The following is a 20,011-nucleotide window of genomic DNA, read 5'->3' as shown; positions in this document are numbered from 1 at the left end:
GATCGGCGTAGTAAAAAAAAAATGTATTACGTATCGTACGCGGTGTGAAATGACTGGCAGAAATCCTCCTCTTCCTCCTCCTCCTCCTCCTTCTCCTCCTCCTCCGGCGGCGCACCGTATTGGTTGCCGCTGACTGGCCCCGTCTGTGTGGGCTGGAGGATGACGGGGGCGGACTGCAGCAGCGCCATCTGACCGAAAAAGAGTCTTCCTCTCCCGGTAGAGAGGCGGCTTGCAAATTGGTACGTGTGGGTGGTGAATGTTGGGGGGGGGGGGCGAATGAAATTAACCCCTCTGCGTCTTTCAAGGTTACTCCTTCTTTTATGCAGAAGCAATAGAAGGTGGCTTTTTTTTTATTGTATTTTATTTTATTTTATTTGTAGTTTTGCGATGTTAAACGCGGCCCACACACACACACACACACACACACACACACACACACACACACACACACACACACAAGAGTGGCTGAAAAGAAGAAGAAGAAGAGGAAAGAAAGAAAGGAAGAAAGAAAGAAAGAAAGGATGCAGAGCGCTCCCAAGAGCGAAGAGGATGTCGGGTTTAATGATTGTAATCTGTATTTTTCTGAGAGTGGGCCTGCTGGAGGGGGGAAAGATGAAAATATTACAGCCTGATTATACTGACAAAGAGTTCAGAAACCAATGACGCCGGGAGACGGTACATTTTTTTCCTCCATTCTTTATCAATATATCAAGTCAACGCGTCATTCATTTATTCTAAGGCGACAAGGCGCCGATATAAACATTTTGGTTTAATAGCTTTCGAAGTGCAGAGTAAAAACAGTCTTGAAAGTTAGCATTGCGTTTGGATGTGAGCAAGAACTCCCAATTAAAATTGACTAAAGCACCCAGACCAGGCGTGGACAAATTTTTTGACTGGTGGGCCAGAATGGGTTCTGGGATAGGACGGAGGGGCAGAATGGATGGAGTGGTTTGGGGACCCACCTCATACCAGAAAAAATATATCATGGGATATGCAGAAAACACGTGCTTTCATGTCTATTGGAAATGAACAAAAACAAAATATCTGTATACTGAAATGACTCTTAATAATAGTATAGTATAACAATAGTAATATAATAGTAGTAATAGTGGCAGTAAGTAGTTAAGCTACTACTTACTATTATTGTTACTTACTATTAATATCATTTCTTCAAGTTTGGCGGGCCGGATTATAAATCTTAACAGGCCGCATATGGCCCCCGGGCCGTAGTTTGCCCATGCCTGACCCAGACTCACATTATTTTCAGTCGGTTTTGTTTGTTTGTTTGTTTCTTTACTTACTAACTCACTACATTAGACCTAACGTAATGACAGACATTGACAACAGGTAACACTAAGTTTTACGAAGACACGCACGCAAATACATTCATGTGTGTGTGTGTGTGTGTGTGTGTGTGTGTACACACACACACACACACGTATATATATGTATACATATACATACACATATGCGTATGTACAACGTGTACTATCACAACAAAATACTTTTGAATGCACGTAAAAATAAAAATAAATGAAGTACCAGTCAGTAGGTGGCAGTAGTGAGTCCTACCAGTGACGAGCGACAGAAAACAACGAAGAAGGAAAAGGGGGCGGAGAAGGAAAGAGAAGAAGCTGGAAGAAAGTGGGAAAATGGGTAAGAGAAGAAGAAGAAGGAGAAGTGGCTAAAAAACAACAACAACATGCGCATCTGGCTGTCTGTTAAGAAACAAAGTTAAGCAGCGGTGCGCGAGGTATATTTCACAACCGATTTGTCTTTTAATATAAATGCAAAATAACTTAACTCTTCCCGTATCCTGAGTAAATCTTAGCGAACACGTCAAACCCCACAGGAAGGGAGAAGGTAGTGCCAGCTAGTCTTGTTTGCTAATGTTGCTCGACATGATCCTGAGGTGGTGGTGGGGTCGTTGTGTTGTTACGAGCTAAAGGTTCGAGTTCGTGCCTGCTTTTGCCCTTGTTTGGTCTTTGTTTGAACCCTTATTTAGTCGAAACAATGTAAGGTAAGCCATATACCGAGTTGAGCTAATTTTAGCCCCTCTCGCGCTGTCTGTCATCCCGCTGACTGGCTGCTTCCCCATGCTAACACCCAGGCTGTCTACTCTCAGCGTTAGCTGCCTCTCAAGCGACTGCTTCTGTCAACACGAACCGGCTGTATAAAAGCTCATTTCGGTGTCTGAGAGTTTAAATTATGCACGATTCGTCGCCCCGTTTCGTTCCCGTCGGTCCTTTAAAGGTCAAATTGTTTGGTCGCCCACTTTAGAGCATCGTTTCTGAATGGCTAACACAGTTAGCAAACAACGTTAGACAACCCAACTCCGATGTGTTTTGCGTAATAATAATTTGGACGTGGACTACTGGGCAGTTCCAGACATTTGACAATACTTTTTTGTTTTGTGATCGTGTGTCATTTTGTGTTTTATTCGGCGCATCTGTTCACTCGTCTTTTAATGCTCTCGGTACTTTAGGTAATTATGTAGTCAGTATTTCTGCTTCTTATTTGACAACCGGTTAACGCTCAACACCACTTTACGGAGATATTAATTATATCAGAAATGTTTCATCTTTTTGCTTTGTATTTTAATGCCTTTTTTTCCTTCATCAGTTAATGTGATGAAGCGATGTACTCAGTAGTATAGTCTCTAACACAGTACCATTTTATTGGGAAGATGACTGCCTATAATTAGGCAGTCCCTAATAAATCTAATGAAAATGAAGTGGTTTCAATTTGCTACCTTTTTCATCAATAAGGAAATAACACTAAAGTATATATATATGTTTGTGTATATATATTCAAGCCATCTTTTCATATGATATTTCAAAGTCTGACATTTAAAATCACGTGTAGGAAGAAACTGCATAATTAGTTGTTGTTATTTTTCATGGTAAAGCTCAAACCTTTGTCTGTTACCAGTGATAAATGCAGCACTTTGTCTCTCATGTGTTTCTTTTCAGACAGCTGCCTCATGCCTAGTGTGGAACATGCAAATACCCCTATCACATCTGAAAGAGGCGGCTAAATAAATATGGTAGACCTGAGATGTGCACTCAGGAGCCCCGAGTCTCACTCAGCATTGAGAGCCTGGGGGAGCTGTTGGCACAGCATGTGGATCCAGGAGCTCATCATTTAGTCAAATTCCAATTCTAGAGGCGGTACCGTCCAACAGCTGGAAGGACCATGGAGAAAGACGCAGCTGACAAGGAGGTGGATGGTGTCACAGACACTGATGAGGAGACCCCTCATGGTGGCACCACGTCAGTCACCTGCTCCAGTCAGTGGGAGGACAGAGAGACTAACGACGGCTTCCAGCAAGAAGAAAAAACAGCCCATCAGAAATCTCAGGACAACCAGAATCCAGCCATGACACAAGACTCTGTAATCCAAGAAGCAGATGATTGTGGATCTGCAGAGGCCAAAGAGGACGTCGAGGATGAGGAGGGGTGTGACGGTGCCGCCGATCACGACAACTTTCACGTCATAAATCAAGAGGAGGACGAGGCGGCCAAAGAGCAGCACCTGAACGGGGGCTCCGGGTGGCGGAACGAGGGCGCCGGGAGGAGGTTCAAACTGAGGGGCGGGGGCTTGGTTCCTGAGCAGGCAAGTCACAACGCCTTCCCCTTTATGCAAAAAAGCAACGTCGCGGCGAGCGGTGGCCGACACAAGCAGAGCCGCAGACGCAACCACCACCACCACCATCAGCACGGTCGGGGCCGCAGGCGCTCGGGCAAGCAGCTGTTCCTGGCCTTCAGAGAGATGCTGTCCGAGTCCGTGAGCGTCTGGTGCGTCTCCTGTGTCCACATGATGATCGAGATCATCGTCACGCTAACTCACAACTGCGGAGTCGGCGTGGAAACGGGCGGAGTAAAAGCGTATAACTTTGTCCAGCATCTCCTGGTGAAGGTCACAGATGTCGCGGAAATGAAAGCCGACACTTTTCGGATTTTCCAAAGGACTAAATGCATAGGGATGGATCTGGTGGATAAACTCTTACGGTCGGCAAAGTGGACCAAAACCGCTGCCTTATCTGGATGGAACCTTTTGCGTACTTTGATTGTTTTTGGCTCCCACTGGGGCAAGGGGATGTTGGTCCGCCTGGTATCCGGGGAGAAGGCGAGGCGCTGTCGGTCGGCCTTCCTGGAGTCGAGGTTATGGAAGAGAGTGACGTCCCTGATGGAGAAGGTCCTGAGTGGGTTGAGGAGGGACGGACCGGTGCCTCCCTCCTTCCCCGGGTCCCCCAACAGGTCAGGCAGAGGTCAGCCAGGCCAGGAGCTGGAGAGACTCCTGGCCCTGTCTGAGGTTCCAGAGGACGAGCTGGACCCCTTCGCCGTCCTGGGCGTGGAGGTGCACGCCACCGACGCCGAGCTGAAGAAGGCCTACAGACAGCTGGCCGTCCAGGTGTGTGGAAAAGACTCTGTTTTTTTCCCCCCTTTCTCGCACCTCTCAATTAATGACCACTGAACAGTTTTTGTGTGCTAAGATGTTCTTCAGTAGTCATGCAAACCTTTTGCTCGCTCCTTTTCTTTCCTTTTAGGTCCATCCAGACAAGAATAAACACCCACGAGCTGGAGAGGCGTTCAAAGTGCTGAGGGCAGCCTGGGATATCGTCAGTAACCCAGAGACACGACGAGAGTATGAGTTGTGAGTACACAGCAAGAAGTTGTTTTTATGTAATGCAGTGGGAAAGAAAACAATAAGATGACAACTACGTTTAGATTTTTTTCTCCAGTTTCCCGTTCTTCCTGAGTGTGATATTTCACCCCTTGTAACATAATCAGACTGTCCTTTGTTTGCGGGGCCTTTGCCAGCAAACAGAACCAGAAATCAATCGAATCCGTCGGTTTGATCTCACAGTAACTGTACTTAATGGATTCTAAACTGCAGAGTGATTTTTGAGGCCGTGTTGTGTTCTTCAGGTCCATTATGTCTGAGCTCCACTTCAGAGTGTCTGTTTTGTTGCCCCCCACCCCTCGCAGGAAGCGCATGGCGGCGACTGAACTCTCCAAGTCCATGAATGAGTTTTTCACAAAGCTGCAGGACGACCTGAAGGAAGCCATGAACACCATGATGTGCACCAAGTGTGAAGGCAAACACAAGTAATGCCAGTCCAATACTGCTTTTTTTTTACGGAATGCGTACAGTACGAGTACTTGTACTCGCTGAGACCAATACCGGGTACTTAATAAGGTTATTACACACGATAGGATTGCTTTGATTTTTTTTTTTTTTTCACAGATGTTCTGATATTTTTTTTTAAGCATGTTTCACTGCAGTACAAACATAAATTTAACAAAACTGACAGATCCATACATATACAACCAGTGTCGTGGTATCAGCATGTATTTTACCAGTAAAGTACTCAACCCTGATATCGGTATCGATACTGGTATCGGTACATCCCGGTGTATATATCAGTGCATATGATACATTTGTAATATGTTTAAATACATATATATATGAAGGTGTCTTTAGTTCCACTGTTTTGATTGAACTGACTCGTCTCTGTTAACTTCATGTGACTCTCGAGGCCACAGGTTTGATCTTCTCTTGTGCGTCTGCGCAGGCGATTCGAGATGGACCGCGAACCTGCGGAGGCTCGGTTCTGTGCAGAGTGCAACCGTTGCCACAGCGCCGAGGAGGGGGACCTGTGGGCCGAGTCCAGCATGCTGGGCCTGCGCATCACGTACTTTGCCTGTATGGACGGCAAAGTCTACGACATCACAGGTGAACCGGTGATGTTTTTTTGGAGGCTTTGGGGAAAAAAAACAGAGGCGTTTGTTTGAAGAACTTCCCGGTGTCACTGTGACAGCAGCCACTTGATTTTGTTCCGATGCTGTTGTGTTTCTCAGAGTGGGCCGGTTGCCAGAGAATAGGGATCTCTCCAGACACGCACCGGGTGCCCTACCACATCTCCTTCGGTTCAAAGAACAACAACAACCCCTCACGACACAGGTGCGTTCCCTTCTGCCACGCATGGCGGATTTAGTTTTTTTGTTTTGTTTTAAATGGGAGGTTTGAGTGGTGTGTTTGCACAGAAGCGCATTGCTGCCACACTAGAAAAAAAAAAAAGGACTCGGTATCATGTAAAATGTGAAACTATCCCGTTATTTTGTGATCATTTTCACGCTGTGCCTTTTGTCTGTGCGCCTCTGATGCAGCTAAACATTCTGAAACGCACACAAAACTATTCTCCCGCACAAATGTAGTGATAATAATTGGAATTGTGTGAACATTACATGTTTAACATACATTACTATATGTTAAACATTAAAAAAAAACAAAAAACTTTGTAATAATAAATCAGAATAATAATTTAGAAAAAAAAACTTCTGCTTCCTGCTCTTCTTCTTTGATTGACTCAAACACGATTGCAGTTTCAATCAAGCCGTCCTCCAGATTCAACTTTATGATCGGTCCTTCTACATGGTAACATAACATAATGCGGCCACTCGCCTTAATGTGACCATTTCTTTTTTCCTTTGGTGGAAATTCTTTATCTGGATGAGCCCCTTGTGACGCATCGTCTCGTTTTCAAGCAGGTCCAATAATTTGTTCCCGCTGTTGAAGTCATTTCTGTCTGGAGTCCACAAACAAGTTCAGACCTTTTGTCCAAACTGGTGCTTCCTCAGGACGCCTCCGGAGCACCCGAGCGGTCCGAGCAACCCGGCTGACCTGCACGACTTCTTCAACCGCATCTTCAAGGGAGGAGGAGTTGGAGGAGGAGGAGGAGGCGGAGCAACAGCAGCAGCAGGAGGAGCAGCAGCAGCAGCAGGAGGAGGTGGAGGAGGAGGAGGACCGCCTCCCGCCGACATGGCAGCCAACGGGGGCTTCTTCACCTCGGCTCCGCCTCACCAGCAGCCTCCTGCAGGGGGGGCTGGCGGAGGAGGGGCGCCCTCCCCACCTCCCCCGCCGGGCCACACGGGCTTCTTCATGCCGGGGGCTCACCACCACCACCGGGGGGCCGAGCCCAGCGAGACCTGGGCCGACGGGGGCAAGCAACCTCCCCGCAGGAGGAAGAAGGTCCGCAAACCCTTCCAGAGGTGAAGCTGCTCCGGGGGGAGGGGGGTGCAGGGACACCATTGATGGACGCGTCTGACAATTGAAATAAATCGGAAAAAAAAACAACAACAAAAAAAAGTGTCTGAAGTAAAGGATGACTGGGTGTCATGAGCTTCACCTCCTGATTCCTGGTCTGGAGACGAGTGAAGACGAGTGAAGCCTCTGCGCTTAGATCTTCGCCGGGATGCCGGAATAAAAACATTTCCTTTTTATAATTTCCTGCCAAATTCTTTTTTTTTGCAAGGCACAGTTCACTCGCCCAGTTTTTTTTTTTTTTTTAAAAAAACACCTGCATTTTCTCACTTCTGGTCGCTTGTGTTGCGTGTTTGAGCGACTCTTGAAGTTCAACTGTCCAGGTGGCCTCGGAGGGTTTCCGTGGCGGAGAAGTGAATCCAAGCGCAGGAAAGGCGGCGGCGGCGGCGCTGGGACTGAACAGCAGGTTTGAAATGCTGGCGTGCGGTCGCAGCTCCACTTCTGAACGGGCTTAAACACAGACTCCTCTCTCTGCCTTCAGTCCTCGTCACCTTGTTTACCTTGCTTACCATTTGCTCCCTGGAACCTCCATCGCTGGAGCTCAAGCCGAACAGCTGGGGGCTTTTGCTCAGTTCCACGCTCAAATGGAATAAATTGCACTTAACAAAATAAACCTGTTCTATAAAAGTTTAAACAAATGTACTCCTTGGAGAATTGGATAAAATTGTTGATGTGTTTGGTTTCTACCAGAGACTCTCTAGACTCTTGTTTTAATTCCCCTAAAATCTCCATAATTATTCCAAGAAATATTGTGGAAGGACGTTTGTATTTGCGATTGAGACGTTTTGACGTGGGAACTAAATTTGACTCCCAACTGTGGCTCAAATCACAGGTCACTGGTGGAGTTGAGCTGCTTTGCTTTCTTACAGTTTGACATTTTCCAGGGAAATATTTAAAATTGCCCTTTACAGCAACATCAGGAAATAATAATAATAATAATAATCTAAATATTTAAAATACCATACAGCCATATTTCAAATACGGAGGAATGTGGGGGGGAAACTTTGGAGGTTGACTGCCGGTTTGTTTAAAACATAAAAGCGTTGGCTGCGTATGAAAAGTCTGAGAATCTGATCTCAATTATTAACAGCGACTTTAGTCTTATGCAGATTTATTTCACACTGACGTTGCTGCAGTTTTCATTTCTTTGGTTCCATTGACGTCCTTGAGATCCCACTTCCCTCTTATGTTGACATCAGATTTTGAAACAAGCCTCGAATGATCAGCAGTTGGTTAGAAAAGAATTAAAAAAAAAAAAGTGGCATCTGTTCAGCAGGAAATGTTCCACTCCCACGACGCCTGTTTCTTTACCCGATCATTGGAAAAAAAAAGTGATGAAAATGTCTGAGGTCCAACCTGCCGTGTCATCTGAGCGGTTTCAAATATAATATAATGATATAAATTACATTTGAATTGTGAGTCCGAAGGCTTTGTTTTGGCTTTTTTGTTTCTTATTTTTTTCCCCCTTGAATTTTCAAAACAGAATGGAGGGCAAATTTTCCATCCTTGCATTTAATGAATTATTTAACAGTTTACGCGGCACATCTGACGCTTGCTCTGTTATATTTGAGTTTTGCTTTAAAAAAAAAAAAAAAAGGAAAATGCATTTTTTACGGTCGTCATTTGAGTGGAGGAGCGGATTGTTTCACGGCCAACACGGGAAGATGTGTGAAGAGGACTGAGACAGAAAAGGCTTTGGATGAAAGATACTGCTTATCCCCTCCTCTCTTCACTTCAAGATGAAAACCTCGCTGTTCAGTGTGTGAGTGTGTGTGTGTGTGTGTGTTCACTCGCACAGCCGCCGTGTTGATTTCGAACAGTCGTCGGTGATGTTTCTCCTCCAGCTGCGGCTGAGTGGGAGGTGAAGCTCACTTTGCTAGCAGCTCATCTGCAAGTTAATTTTGTTTGTTAAGAAGAAGCTGAATGTTGAAACGTTTGACACTTTTTTGGGGTGGGCGACTGGGGGGGGCATTTAAGTTGCACAGCTATTAAAAAAAATCTGGACAAACTACCGCATCACTTCTTTTCATTGCATCACACAGGTGTGACTGGTTTTCTTTATTAGTCGATGATGATGCTTGTTTCCAAAAAACCCAAAACTGTCGGAGTAGGACGACAACTTGGCTGTGATTCCTCGCTGTAAATGTCAGTTTTCTATACATGACAGTGTTGTCGAGTAAAAAAGCTGCCATAAATAAAAGAAAAGAATCATAACAACAACATAATAAAACATGAATGACATTGAATGAGGCTGTAGAAAGTCAGTCAGTCTCTTTCCAAACTGACTGACTTTCACGCACAATGTTTCCATACACACAAAAAAACAAAAACAAACCACGACTTTTTACTCGGCACAGTTTAAGTGACTGGTGCAAACTGGTTTTAGCTTCATCATCTTCTCAACTGAACCATCATCATCATCATCATCATCATCATCATCACGTCATGGAACAAGCAGTTCAACGAGTGGGCTGCTGTCTGTTCCACATGTTCTGACCACCTGTATACAGTGTTCAGCTGTATGAAGTTTAAAAGTAAAAGGTGCGGAAAGACCTTTGCGGTTCATATTCCACATTTTCAGCAAAAAAATATATATTTGGATTTTTTTTGGGGGGAAAATGCAAAACAAGAAATCTGACAATCATCAGGGTCCTCTGTGGGGGATGAAGAGGAGGAAGAGGAGGAGATTGTGATGGTGGAGGAGGACCACCGCTCATCCCAGCACCACAACAGTTCAACTGTCAGGCAACTGCATGTGTCAATAGTCAGTGTGGGTCAAACACTGTTTGAAGTGGCCAGGAGTGAAACTGCTCAGTGGTTTATCGGTGACGCTTTCTATGAAGGTCTATATTGCATAATGTAATGTATTTTATAATGCCTTTACAAGGCTTTTTAAAACATGTCATAAATGTTCATAATCATGTATGACAATGTTTATAAATGATTGCAAGTGGTGGATATAATGTGTTATAAGCTCATCATTCATGTTTTATACCTCCGCAGCAAAGTGACACTGAAGTCCTGGATGGCATACCGGATTATAACTACCAGTTATAAAAAAATGTTGAAGATGACTTTTTCTTTTTTTTCTAGCTTAAAAAGGTGTAAGCAATATATTTTACAATGCCTTATAAATGCACTCATAATACATTATAAAATAGACCTTCATAGAAAGTGTTTTTTTCTCTTCTTATCGCCTTTACTTTCTTTGGCCCTGTTAACTAAGATGTGCTGCAGTGAAGGACAAACACAAGAGCAGCAGCAGCAGCAGCAGCAGCAGCAGCAGCAGAAGCAGCAACCCGGTTGCTCCTTGTAAGGAGTTGTTGCAGAATCCTGAGTGCTGCTGGATTTGGATCAGGTCTTCCCACTATAGAGCTTTATAGGACCACTGGGGAGGAGGGAGACACTCCTGTCCAGCAGCAGCAGCAGCAGCAGCAGTGCTGGCAGCAGCAGCAGCAGCAGCAGCAGCAGCAGCAGCAGCAGCAGCAGCAGCAGTGCTGGCAGCAGCAGCGTCTAACCCTCGTACTGACACACTTCCTTCAGCAGTGCAGTGTCCCTCAGCTGATAACATAACCACAAATGTTCTAAGAACGTAGTCAAACTGTGGCAAAGCTCGTACTTGTTAAAGCAAAATGTTTGCAGTGTCTGAGCGCAGAATCAGAAGCAGCAGCAGCAGCAGCAGCAGCAGCGCTAGTGGAGGTGAACAGCACCTGGACAACTCAGGACAGTGCTGGAGTGACAAAAGCTGCATAGACAAATGTACTTACTCAACTTGCATTATCACGGTTTCCTCATTGACAAGGCAAAAACATCAAAACTGTCTTTAGTTTGTTATGCACAAACTAAAGACAGTTTTTTTTTTGCACCCTTGTGGACAATAAAGATTTATTCTAGTCTATTCTATTGACTTGGTCATGTGCTCACTTGTGGGCAAAGCCACTGATTAAGAGAACAAAATGTTAAATGATAACGGGACCTGCATATATGTGTATGTATGTATGTATGTATGTATGTATGTATGTATGTATGTATGTATGTATGTATGTATATGTGTCTTTATGTATGTATATGTGTCTTTATGTATGTCTGTTTGTAAGCATGTATATATGTATGTATGCATAAATATATATGTATAAACCTATATACCTTCCCACAGTTAAATATTTAAAATTTATAATATCCATAATTCAAATGCATATAATCCACTGGCCCACTCCTCATTCAGAAGAAGCCAAAATAAACAAACACGATCCTTTATGAAATGTGTCAGCTCATCCGGGACCGGGACGGACCGGACTGGGCCGGACTAGAGCTTCCCCCTGAGGGCAGCGATGACGGTGTGGAGCTGGGCAGGGTCCCTGTAGGCCACCAGGCCGCCGTGATTGGCCCAGCGCTCCGCCCCCCGCTGCTCCCCGTCGCCAGGGGGGTGGTGGCGGTGGTAGGTCAGTTCCGTCGGCTGGGAGCGCAGGCCGGCCGCCAGGTCGGCCACGCCGCCGCCCAGCGCCCGCAGGAGGGCGTGGGGGGCGCACGAGTCCCACTTGAAGGTGCTGCCCTCGGACAGCACGTAGACGTCGGCCAGGCCCTGGATCACGCACAGGATCTTGTAGCCGGCCCCCGAGGCCAGGGCCAGCCGGCCGGGGCCGCACAGCGAGCGCAGGCTGTCCTTCACCACCTGCTTCTCGCTGGAGCTCAGCACGGCCGACAGCCCCGGGGCCCCGGCGCTGGGGGGGGCGCGGGCCACCGAGCAGGCCCGCACGCTGCCGCAGCACACGCCCCAGAAGTGGCGGCCGCTCCAGCTGAGAGGAGCAGAACCAGGGCAACAGTCAGCGGGTTGACTGGGGAGGGGGGGGAGCACCCAGACAAGCAGAAAACGAGCAGAGCACGAGAACTCGCTTCTTAGCTTCTTACTCAATAAGGTCATTAAATATTATAGAATCACTTTGATTTCTCTCATTTCTCCACAGATGTTCTGTAATTTGACCTCAGCATGTTTTTCTAGAACAAGTTTCACTGCAGCGCGAAGCCACATCTCAGTGAGTAGTGCATGTTGAGGGAGTCGGAGGCTCTGCGACATTCGTAGTTCGACTTCCTGGAACTGGCAGCAGGCTTCAGCGTCCACAGACAGACAACAACAATCACAACGCTGCTTTTACTAACCAGGGCAAGGTAAAAGAATCCAGTTGCTGCTGAGAAACTCGTCCCTCGTAATGTAATGCGATCATTGCGATGCAAAGGTAGTTTCATTACGATTATAATTATTATTTTATTCCGATAGAACGTTATTCTATCAAGACAAGCGTTTAGATTGGTAGTCTGTGGTAATTCATTTGCCTCAGCTGTGCTGTGCAGAGTGTAAAGAAGTCATTGACTTGTGCTCGCCTCGCACCAGAGAATTGCTAAACTACAAGATGAAATTTGTTAAACTGATAAACAGCACACTGGCTAACTAGTAAATGAGGTCCTATGTCCAAAAATTCTCCTTTAACGGGTCCAACAACAACAATGCCATAAAGTCAACCTTTCCAACGCCATAAAATGTTGAGCTCTGTGAGACTAACGCGTCCAATATTTATGCTTCAAGGACAGTTTTCTGCAATGCAGTGGCCAAGTTTTTCTCTCAAATAAAATAAAACAGCACGTGGAAATGACCAAATATTTGGATACACCTCTCAAAACACATCACACTGACTCTGTAAAGCTGGTGCAGCGTAGTGGAGGTCAAGAAAAAAAAAAAAGAGCAGTTAACACGACAGTTTACATTGACATGTGAAATAGACTGACAGCTTTACGTTGATCAGTTGTATTTGTACTTCCACTCACCGTCCACTCGACGGGTCTTTGTGGTGGAAGGGCTGGTTGATGACGCCCATCACAGGTTCACCCGTGCTGCGCAGATACACCCCGATGAGGACCAGGGCGCAGTGGAGCCCTGAGGGGAAGAGGTGGCCCTCCTCCAGCACCTCCTCCCGCCCTTCAATGTACTGGCTGGTAGCATCTGGTGGAGAAGGAGGAGGCAAAAAAAAAAAAGCTGTGGACTTTGTTTGGTGTGAAGAAACGACACTGGCTACGCGAGTGGCGGTCCGGCCTTCTCACCTATGGGGTCGATCCAGATGCCGAGTTGGGAGGGGTCAAGGGGCACGGCCAGCCCGTCCGTGTGAGCATCGATGCTGGCCGGGTCTTGGTGAATGGCCCCAGCCAGCAGGGACGCCGCCGTGCGGTCGCCATCCAGGACGGCGGCCAGCAGGGCGGCGGTCTCATCCTCTGTGCCGCACACCGTCACCGTCACACTCTCTCCTGACACACAGCAAAAACACTTCTTTTGGCTTTGTTTGTCTTTAAAAGGGGAAACCATCCTGTCACTAAGATCATTTCCTGAAAGATTTTTTTTTTCTATAAAATATTTTATATGCATTGAAGTAAGCGTGGGCAAAGTACGGCCCGGTGGGCCGTATGCGGCCGGTTAAGCTTTTTAATCCGGCCCGCTGAACTTGAAGAAATGATATGAATAGTCAGTGAGTCATAAAATAGCTGTATTTCATCTTTTTTTTTTTTTAAAGTCATTTCAGTAAAGAGCTAAATACCGTGGGGCTTCAAAGACACAGATTTTGTTGTCACTTTGCTTTTGGTTCACTTTCAGTTGACACTAAAGCATGTTTTACATATCCCATGATATATTTAGGTCACCAAAACACTGCATCCATCTGCTCCTGCTCCGACCCCTCTCTCAAATTTTAGAACCTATTGTCACCCACCAGTCAAGAAGTTTGCCCACCCTTCATCTAAAGGCAGAATTACTCCACCCAAAAAACAAACCTGAACTTGCTGCTTGTTATTGATTTTTTTGTATTTGTGTAACCTTTAATATTTTATGCAACACTTCTATTTATGAAATAATTGAATAGTGTTAAAAATATAGAATCAATCTGGAACAATTCAAGACTTTTGTCGCATCATTCAAAAATGTCACAACATTTTCTAATTTTGAGCTTATTCAAAATGAGAATGAGATGATTGTGAGCGAGACAGGAAACCTTTTTAGAACAACAGCTTTAAATCCATGTCAAGAAGTCAGCGCACACTTTTAAGAAATAGTTATTATCCTCTGCAATAGTTTACGTTTTGAGATAGACAAAGTGATTAGTGATACTATATATTCTCAAAGACATTCTCAAGGGCAGTATAATAATATCTGTCGGAGTAAATAATGAAAGACTGCAAATCAAACTTTTACAACTGCCTGAAAGCAATGATACCTGGAACTATTGAAACCTCCTGGTTTTATTGCTGCTGTACACCTTAAAGGATTCTTTTGTCCACTGTTGTCTGACAACCATATGTGTCATATGTCATGCAGTGTTAAGTATGAAGTACTTTTTCCTGCGCTCATTCCTTGCACTTAAACACAGTTGTGGAAGGGCCAGTGGCACCTCTTCCAGGTTAGGGACCACGACCCATCCTGAGAGTTGCTCTCCAAGACCGTCGACAGCCTACTTGTGTTAGTCCCCTTTCATTCATGTGGAAGGTACAACAATATTAGCAGGAGGCTAAAATGAGCTGCACAGGATGCAACTCTGAGTGAAGATGCTGTACTCTCGTGTGAGGCATGAAAACATGACAACAATTACCGAGGCCGTTCTCAAACTTGTTGGACTCCTCTCCGTGAATGAAGCTGGCCATCTCAGGGAACTGAGAGAGAGAAGGAGTGGTAGAGAGAGAGGAGAGAGAGAGGAGGAAAAAACACAGTTACGATCAAGCAAAAACAAAACAAAACAAAACAAAACAAAACGATAATTTCAGCCCCGGTTCCGACTTTCACCCCGGGGCCTCTCCTCACCTCGGCGCCAACATCGTGTCGGATCATCTCCTGAATCACCACGTCGGCGAGCGTCTTAAAGTCCTGGACGAACTTCTTGTTCTTGTCATCGCCAGTTTTCTCCTGCACGAGCAGCTGGAAGAGAGGAGCCTCCTGCCTGCAGACCCTCGCCACGTTGGCCGCCTTTTCGGCCACCCGGAGCAGCAGCCGTAGCAGATCAGCCATGCCTGAGCGGGAGAACAGGGAGGTTAGTGAGTGTGGGGATGGAAAGTGTGGCTGTGTGCGTGTGTAAGAGAGAGAGGGGGGGGGGAAGAGGTGAGGTGGGTCACACTTTCCCATTCGGCGCTAATTATAGCTCCTAAATGAAAACAGGGCATTTCTGGGAGAAAAAAAAAAAGAAAAAAAAAAAGGGAAGACAAGGGTGCTACAGAGGGAACATGGCTTCAGGGTCTCTTTGCACATAAACATGTGTCTCAGCCGAAGTGTAGCAGACACACATTCACTGAGCTCTCTGAAAACAACCATCAGAAGGATTATGATGAGAAGAAGAGGCAAAAAATTATATAACTGGAAACGTACGTGATTGTTGGCTCACTCTGAAAGAGAGAGACTCCACCCACCCACGCACACACACACACACACACACACACACACACACACACACACACACACACACACACACACACACACACAAACCAGCGTTGTCAGGAAGAGAATCCCAGGCTGAATATATTGAGTTGGTTAATAGATGACACAACTGCAGTATGTCATTTTAGTAACTTGACGTTCTTTTTTTTCTTTTTTTTTTTTGCCCGCCACAGTTGTCGTTTCGTTGCATCTACGCGGTTCAATATACTGGACCGGTCCACTGGAGCATTTCAGACGATACATTACAGGAACAGAAGCGAAAGCATGTACAGGAAACACACCACCACAATAAACACAGTGAAAACGACTGGGCGCTTACCAAACCACAGAAAACACGCTCCCTTTTAGCCTCTCTTGGTTCTTACTTCCGCGTTTTGTTTTGTTTTTTTCTGAAAGATTCGCAGTTGTAATAATAAAAAAAAAGGCGAGTCTGGTTGTATAGAGACACCGAGTTTCGGTCTTATAAGTGCGATTAATGCGACTTACTGGCACAGCCGCGGTCTATCTGCCCTCCCCGGTTTCTTTACGTCAGATGAGTTCGCTGCTACGGCAGGAAGGGCGGACAGACAGCGACCTCCTCCTCTCATCTCAACTCAACAGTCGGGAAAGGTAGGTACGGTCATGCGCGTCAGCAGCCGGTAGGGGACAGGAAACCGGAAGTGCCCCCGAAGACGATTTTCCACTTCGCCATTGAAAATAAATTAACGCGACACTGATTGACACCAGCACTAACCAGTATTGTTATTGTTATTACTGTTATTGGGAATTTACGGAAGCGTATTGCTGCCACACTGGGAACAAAAAACAAACAAACAAACAAAAAAAGCACGGCTCAGTATCACGTTAACGTGATAATTGTCGCGTTGTATCGTGAAACTACTACTCAAAATGCCTTATAATGTCATTGTATTTTTTAGAGTATGCTTATACCTTATATTCTTAAACCCGTCAGTGCTCTCAACAGATTTATATCATAATTTTTGGTATCCACTTCTACCCAACGCAAACATGCAACAAAACATCACTGCAATGTTACATCTTTTTGTTGTCCACATGTGTGGGTAATTTTCCCTGTTCTTAATTCTCCTCTATTTTATACCTTATAAAGCAAAATCCTCACAGTACTAAACTAGAAAAAATTCATCCTGTTGAAGGCGGTGTGAAATATACAATATGTTGACATTATGAAAGACTTTTATTTATGATAGGTATAAAATCACAGATAAATTAAATATTATGTTATATATCTAATATATATCTTTTAATAATTTATATGAGATGTTGTAACGTGTTTTTTATGCAATTTATGTGCGAATGACCTACAGCTGTTTTCCTTCTTGAACCAAGAACGGTGTATTTTTTTTGTGTTTGTGTATGTTTACGGTGTGACAACGTAGATACAGTTTAAGTTTCTCTATGTTTGACCTCTCATTACGGCACAATCTTTCTTAAAGAAAACAAATCACATTCCTGTGTCGTAGTGTGTGTAGTAGCTTAAACTTACCAACAGAATTCATTCATTTATTTATTGCTTCCAGACATGTTACAAAACAGGCAATTGACGGTAGTTCAATTTCCTCTATGAACAGGGAACAGCAAAGTGGCAGGCCAAAAGTGACGGAAGGTGGACCTGTGTATTGTGCATTTGCACTTGCGCTTGTGTTTGCTATATGGATTCTTACACAAATGCTCAACCAAAGAAAACCACTGATCACAGAAAGCCTAAAATGAGTGGTGGTCAGGGCCCCAACCACTGTTGCATCCATTAGTCCTCCATTACATAGAACAAGTCAGATGAGAAACGTTTCTGTGGTTCATCAGTCACGCTTAGTGTCCACTGTGAAATGGGCGAGGCAGTGAGCATACAGCTGGACTGGCCATCCTTTAGACCTCTATCATCCCAAGAAAGGACTCCTATGGCGGTAAGAAACATTTGACATTTTATGCAGATATATGCAGTGAATCGTGGAGAAGAAGAAGAAGAAAATTTTAACATTCTTTGAAATTTCACTTTGTTTAATGTTTGTCATCTTGTGAAGGCAGCGGAGGACAAAATGTCAGACCTGGAGAAGGGAATGGTCAATATTATTACTGTTTTTCACAAATACTCGGGTCACAGAGGCAAGCTGAAGAAAGCAGACCTCAGAGCACTGATCAACAACGAGATGGGCAATTTCATAAAGGTAAGATTTGGGATCTAAAATGTCAATGTGTTTACTTAATCAATTTTAAAGCATTACAATTAGCAACAATGGGCTCTTTGCCATTGCATTACTTTGCATTATTGCATTATTCATCTCAAGATTTCCAATAGCCACTCAACTAACTGTGGATTGTCATAAGTACACATGGAAACATTGCTGAATTCCATGGTATTTTCTTTTTTAATGCACTGTGTTTGAAGGTATGGTGAAAAAAATGTATCAGAAATTGTATCATCTTCTGGCTAAATTGCTTTATTTATCACGAGAGTATGAATGATCACCTCGCAGACACGATGATATCCTCGGCATCCCATTATCGCCGTAATCGATTGTTTGAGGAAGTACAGAGCCAATCGTCAGCATCCATTAGCATTTGCCAAAGATGTCGACACACTTGTTCAAGTTGTTGCTAGACAAGCCAATATCCTTTGTGAATACATACTGACTGTAAGTTGCCTTAAAGTGCAAATGTTACGGTGTAACCTTTTGCTGATTACACTAAATACGTGTTAGTGTAGACGTTAAACTAACACTTATTTTCCTTGAAACAAAAAATGTGTCCACAGTGTTTGAGTAGTTATTCGATCTGCCAGAAGAGGGAGACAAATGCTCGTTTTGAAGGTTTAAATCTAAGAGCTTTACTTAAGCTATATTGTAACTTATTTATTTATTTGGACAAAAAGCAAACACTATTATTAATTGTGATTTGATTTTAACAAGATTTTTGAAAACCTCAGTGGGTCATTGGAGATGCAAGATTTTATTTTTCTAAAACTTTATGTTTCTGTACATTTTACTTTTCCTTACTCCTTCCTCTGTTCAGAAAATCCAAGACAGTGAAACTCTGGACACGCTTTTTGCTGACCTCGACCAGAACAAGGACCTGGAGATTGACTTTCAAGAGTTCATCGCCCTCATTGCCATGGTGACCTCAGCATGCCATGAACTCTTTGTCCCTAATAAGCACAATTTCTAACCAGTCTTGCTTGGGTTTGGTCCCAAAAATAGTGTATAGTATATAGTATGCACTAGCCCATCTTATTCTGAAAGCAAGAGAAACAATCTAAATTTTGTAAAAATGATTGGATGATTATAGCCACTTAGTGCCACAGTGCATTTTAGAATATTATAACCAACCTTTATTGTGAAATAATTTGTGGAAATGTCATTAAACTGCAGTCACATTTTCTGTCTCGACACTTCCATTCATTGGCTCGTATTACATTGCATGAAATTCCAAGTCTCCCAAGAATGTTCAAAGGCTGCAGCAAGTACTCTCCAATTCCACTACAGAGTGATTAATTCTGGAAAAAAAAGATTATGTTGTGACTATTATGGCTTCTCATGTAGCATATATAGTACTGTCCATTGTTGTGCAGAGTAAGTCCAATAAACTGTCTTGGCCCATGGCCCATGAAATTTTGTGATGTGAACACAGTTGGAACCGTGACATTGTGCTGATTCTCCAAACTTGAATTTTAGAAACTTCTCTTAAAGGGAAGGTCTCAACTTTGCTTTGCTGTTGATCTGAAAATTTGGGCCAAAAAGTCTTCAGTTTAAAGTTCTCAAAAACTGAGTTTTTACTGCCTGGAGTCAGGCATCCACTCTTTCAAGGACTCCTGCTGCTTCATCGTGAACCTGATAGCAGTAGTTATATGTCCATTGTTGATGTAACAGTATGACTGAAATTTCAGTTGGGATGACAGTCCAGGCCCCGAGCAATCTAAATAGCAACATTTAGAGAATCTCAAATTGCCACCACCGAGGTTTGAAGAGTCGCAGACAGGAGAAGAAACGCGACACATTTTGGAGTTGTGGCTCTTACTGCTTTACACAGTTTTAATACACTGTACACAATGTGGGCTGGCAGTCCGGCAAAGCCTCACAATTTACCATGAGACAGGAAGTTATTGCTACTTAACCCAATGTCCTCTGATCTTCCACATTCTTGATGGTGTCTTGCTGTTAAGTCGTCTGGATGCCCTGCTGTCAACAGGAAATGACACATTCTGCATATTGATATGATTCTGCCACCTGTTTGACTGTACCCACAATAAATACAACCTGAAATTCTTGAGATCTCGATAATATGATATTACATTGTGAGAAGACAAGTATGGAGAACTCGATGTTTTGGAAGAACTTACGTTTGTGCTTAGGAAATGATTATATGCTTACAGTACTACAGTATGTTGCACCAGTTCTATTCTGCAGCACTATACAATGCAATGAGAGTCCT

At 44.3% G+C, this 20,011-nt stretch overlaps 3 protein-coding genes across 10 annotated transcripts; 2 read left to right on the top strand and 1 right to left on the bottom strand.

The window, feature by feature from the left end:
* Positions 1 to 1,585: 1,585 nt before the first annotated feature.
* Positions 1,586 to 9,441, top strand: dnajc14 (DnaJ (Hsp40) homolog, subfamily C, member 14). Of its 4 annotated transcripts, none has more exons than XM_076024436.1 (7): positions 1,586 to 1,656; positions 2,977 to 4,413; positions 4,550 to 4,656; positions 4,992 to 5,111; positions 5,579 to 5,739; positions 5,865 to 5,967; positions 6,645 to 9,441. In XM_076024436.1, exons 2-7 carry the CDS (start codon positions 3,196 to 3,198, stop codon positions 7,057 to 7,059), a joined length of 2,124 nt encoding a protein of 707 aa, XP_075880551.1. In that variant the 5' UTR covers positions 1,586 to 1,656; positions 2,977 to 3,195; the 3' UTR covers positions 7,060 to 9,441. The 4 variants fall into 4 exon arrangements, with proteins under 4 accessions (XP_075880551.1, XP_075880549.1, XP_075880550.1 ...); XM_076024434.1 differs by having other exon boundaries at positions 1,614 to 1,753; XM_076024435.1 differs by lacking the exon at positions 1,586 to 1,656 and adding an exon at positions 1,872 to 2,020.
* Positions 9,442 to 10,182: 741 nt separating this feature from the next.
* Positions 10,183 to 16,198, bottom strand: inpp1 (inositol polyphosphate-1-phosphatase). 4 transcript variants are annotated; one of them, XM_076024443.1, is made up of 6 exons: positions 16,055 to 16,198; positions 14,942 to 15,147; positions 14,733 to 14,793; positions 13,201 to 13,401; positions 12,928 to 13,102; positions 10,183 to 11,903 (listed from the first exon to the last, which is right to left on the bottom strand). In XM_076024443.1, exons 2-6 carry the CDS (start codon positions 15,143 to 15,145, stop codon positions 11,414 to 11,416), a joined length of 1,131 nt encoding a protein of 376 aa, XP_075880558.1. In that variant the 5' UTR covers positions 15,146 to 15,147; positions 16,055 to 16,198; the 3' UTR covers positions 10,183 to 11,413. The 4 variants fall into 4 exon arrangements, with proteins under 4 accessions (XP_075880558.1, XP_075880559.1, XP_075880557.1 ...); XM_076024444.1 differs by having other exon boundaries at positions 14,942 to 15,196; positions 15,888 to 16,168; XM_076024442.1 differs by having other exon boundaries at positions 15,888 to 16,168.
* Positions 16,199 to 16,483: 285 nt separating this feature from the next.
* Positions 16,484 to 20,011, top strand: LOC142887112 (protein S100-B-like). 2 transcript variants are annotated; one of them, XR_012926505.1, is made up of 4 exons: positions 16,484 to 17,490; positions 17,608 to 17,751; positions 18,596 to 19,547; positions 19,610 to 20,011. XR_012926505.1 is itself a non-coding variant. In XM_076024447.1 (3 exons), the coding sequence occupies exons 1-3, from the start codon at positions 17,413 to 17,415 to the stop codon at positions 18,746 to 18,748; spliced, it is 375 nt and encodes a 124-aa protein (XP_075880562.1). In that variant the 5' UTR covers positions 16,484 to 17,412; the 3' UTR covers positions 18,749 to 20,011. The 2 variants fall into 2 exon arrangements, 1 of the variants encoding a protein (XP_075880562.1); XM_076024447.1 differs by having other exon boundaries at positions 18,596 to 20,011.

The sequence above is a fragment of the Nelusetta ayraudi genome, unplaced genomic scaffold (assembly GCF_046127955.1).
Source record: "Nelusetta ayraudi isolate G7.1 ecotype Tasmania unplaced genomic scaffold, CSIRO-AGI_Nayr_v1 ptg000017l, whole genome shotgun sequence".
Classification (NCBI taxonomy): Eukaryota; Metazoa; Chordata; class Actinopteri; order Tetraodontiformes; family Monacanthidae; genus Nelusetta; species Nelusetta ayraudi.
Note: the sequence above shows the minus strand (reverse complement) of the source record. Positions and strands in the feature narration are given on the sequence as shown.

Excerpts from the sequence above, each read along its gene's own strand:
- inpp1 (XM_076024443.1), bottom strand. The coding sequence starts at position 15,145 with ATGGCTGATCTGCTACGGCTGCTGCTCCGGGTGGCCGAAAAGGCGGCC. Across the intron at positions 13,402-14,732 it reads CAAGTTTGAGAACGGCCTCG|GAGAGAGTGTGACGGTGACG; the intron begins GTAATTGTTGTC and ends GCTGTGTGTCAG. Across the intron at positions 11,904-12,927 it reads AAAGACCCGTCGAGTGGACG|CTGGAGCGGCCGCCACTTCT; the intron begins GTGAGTGGAAGT and ends TGCTCCTCTCAG.
- dnajc14 (XM_076024436.1), top strand. The coding sequence starts at position 3,196 with ATGGAGAAAGACGCAGCTGACAAGGAGGTGGATGGTGTCACAGACACT. Across the intron at positions 4,414-4,549 it reads ACAGACAGCTGGCCGTCCAG|GTCCATCCAGACAAGAATAA; the intron begins GTGTGTGGAAAA and ends CTTTCCTTTTAG. Across the intron at positions 4,657-4,991 it reads ACACGACGAGAGTATGAGTT|GAAGCGCATGGCGGCGACTG; the intron begins GTGAGTACACAG and ends CACCCCTCGCAG.
- LOC142887112 (XM_076024447.1), top strand. The coding sequence starts at position 17,413 with ATGGGCGAGGCAGTGAGCATACAGCTGGACTGGCCATCCTTTAGACCT. Across the intron at positions 17,491-17,607 it reads AAGAAAGGACTCCTATGGCG|GCAGCGGAGGACAAAATGTC; the intron begins GTAAGAAACATT and ends CATCTTGTGAAG. Across the intron at positions 17,752-18,595 it reads AGATGGGCAATTTCATAAAG|AAAATCCAAGACAGTGAAAC; the intron begins GTAAGATTTGGG and ends TCCTCTGTTCAG.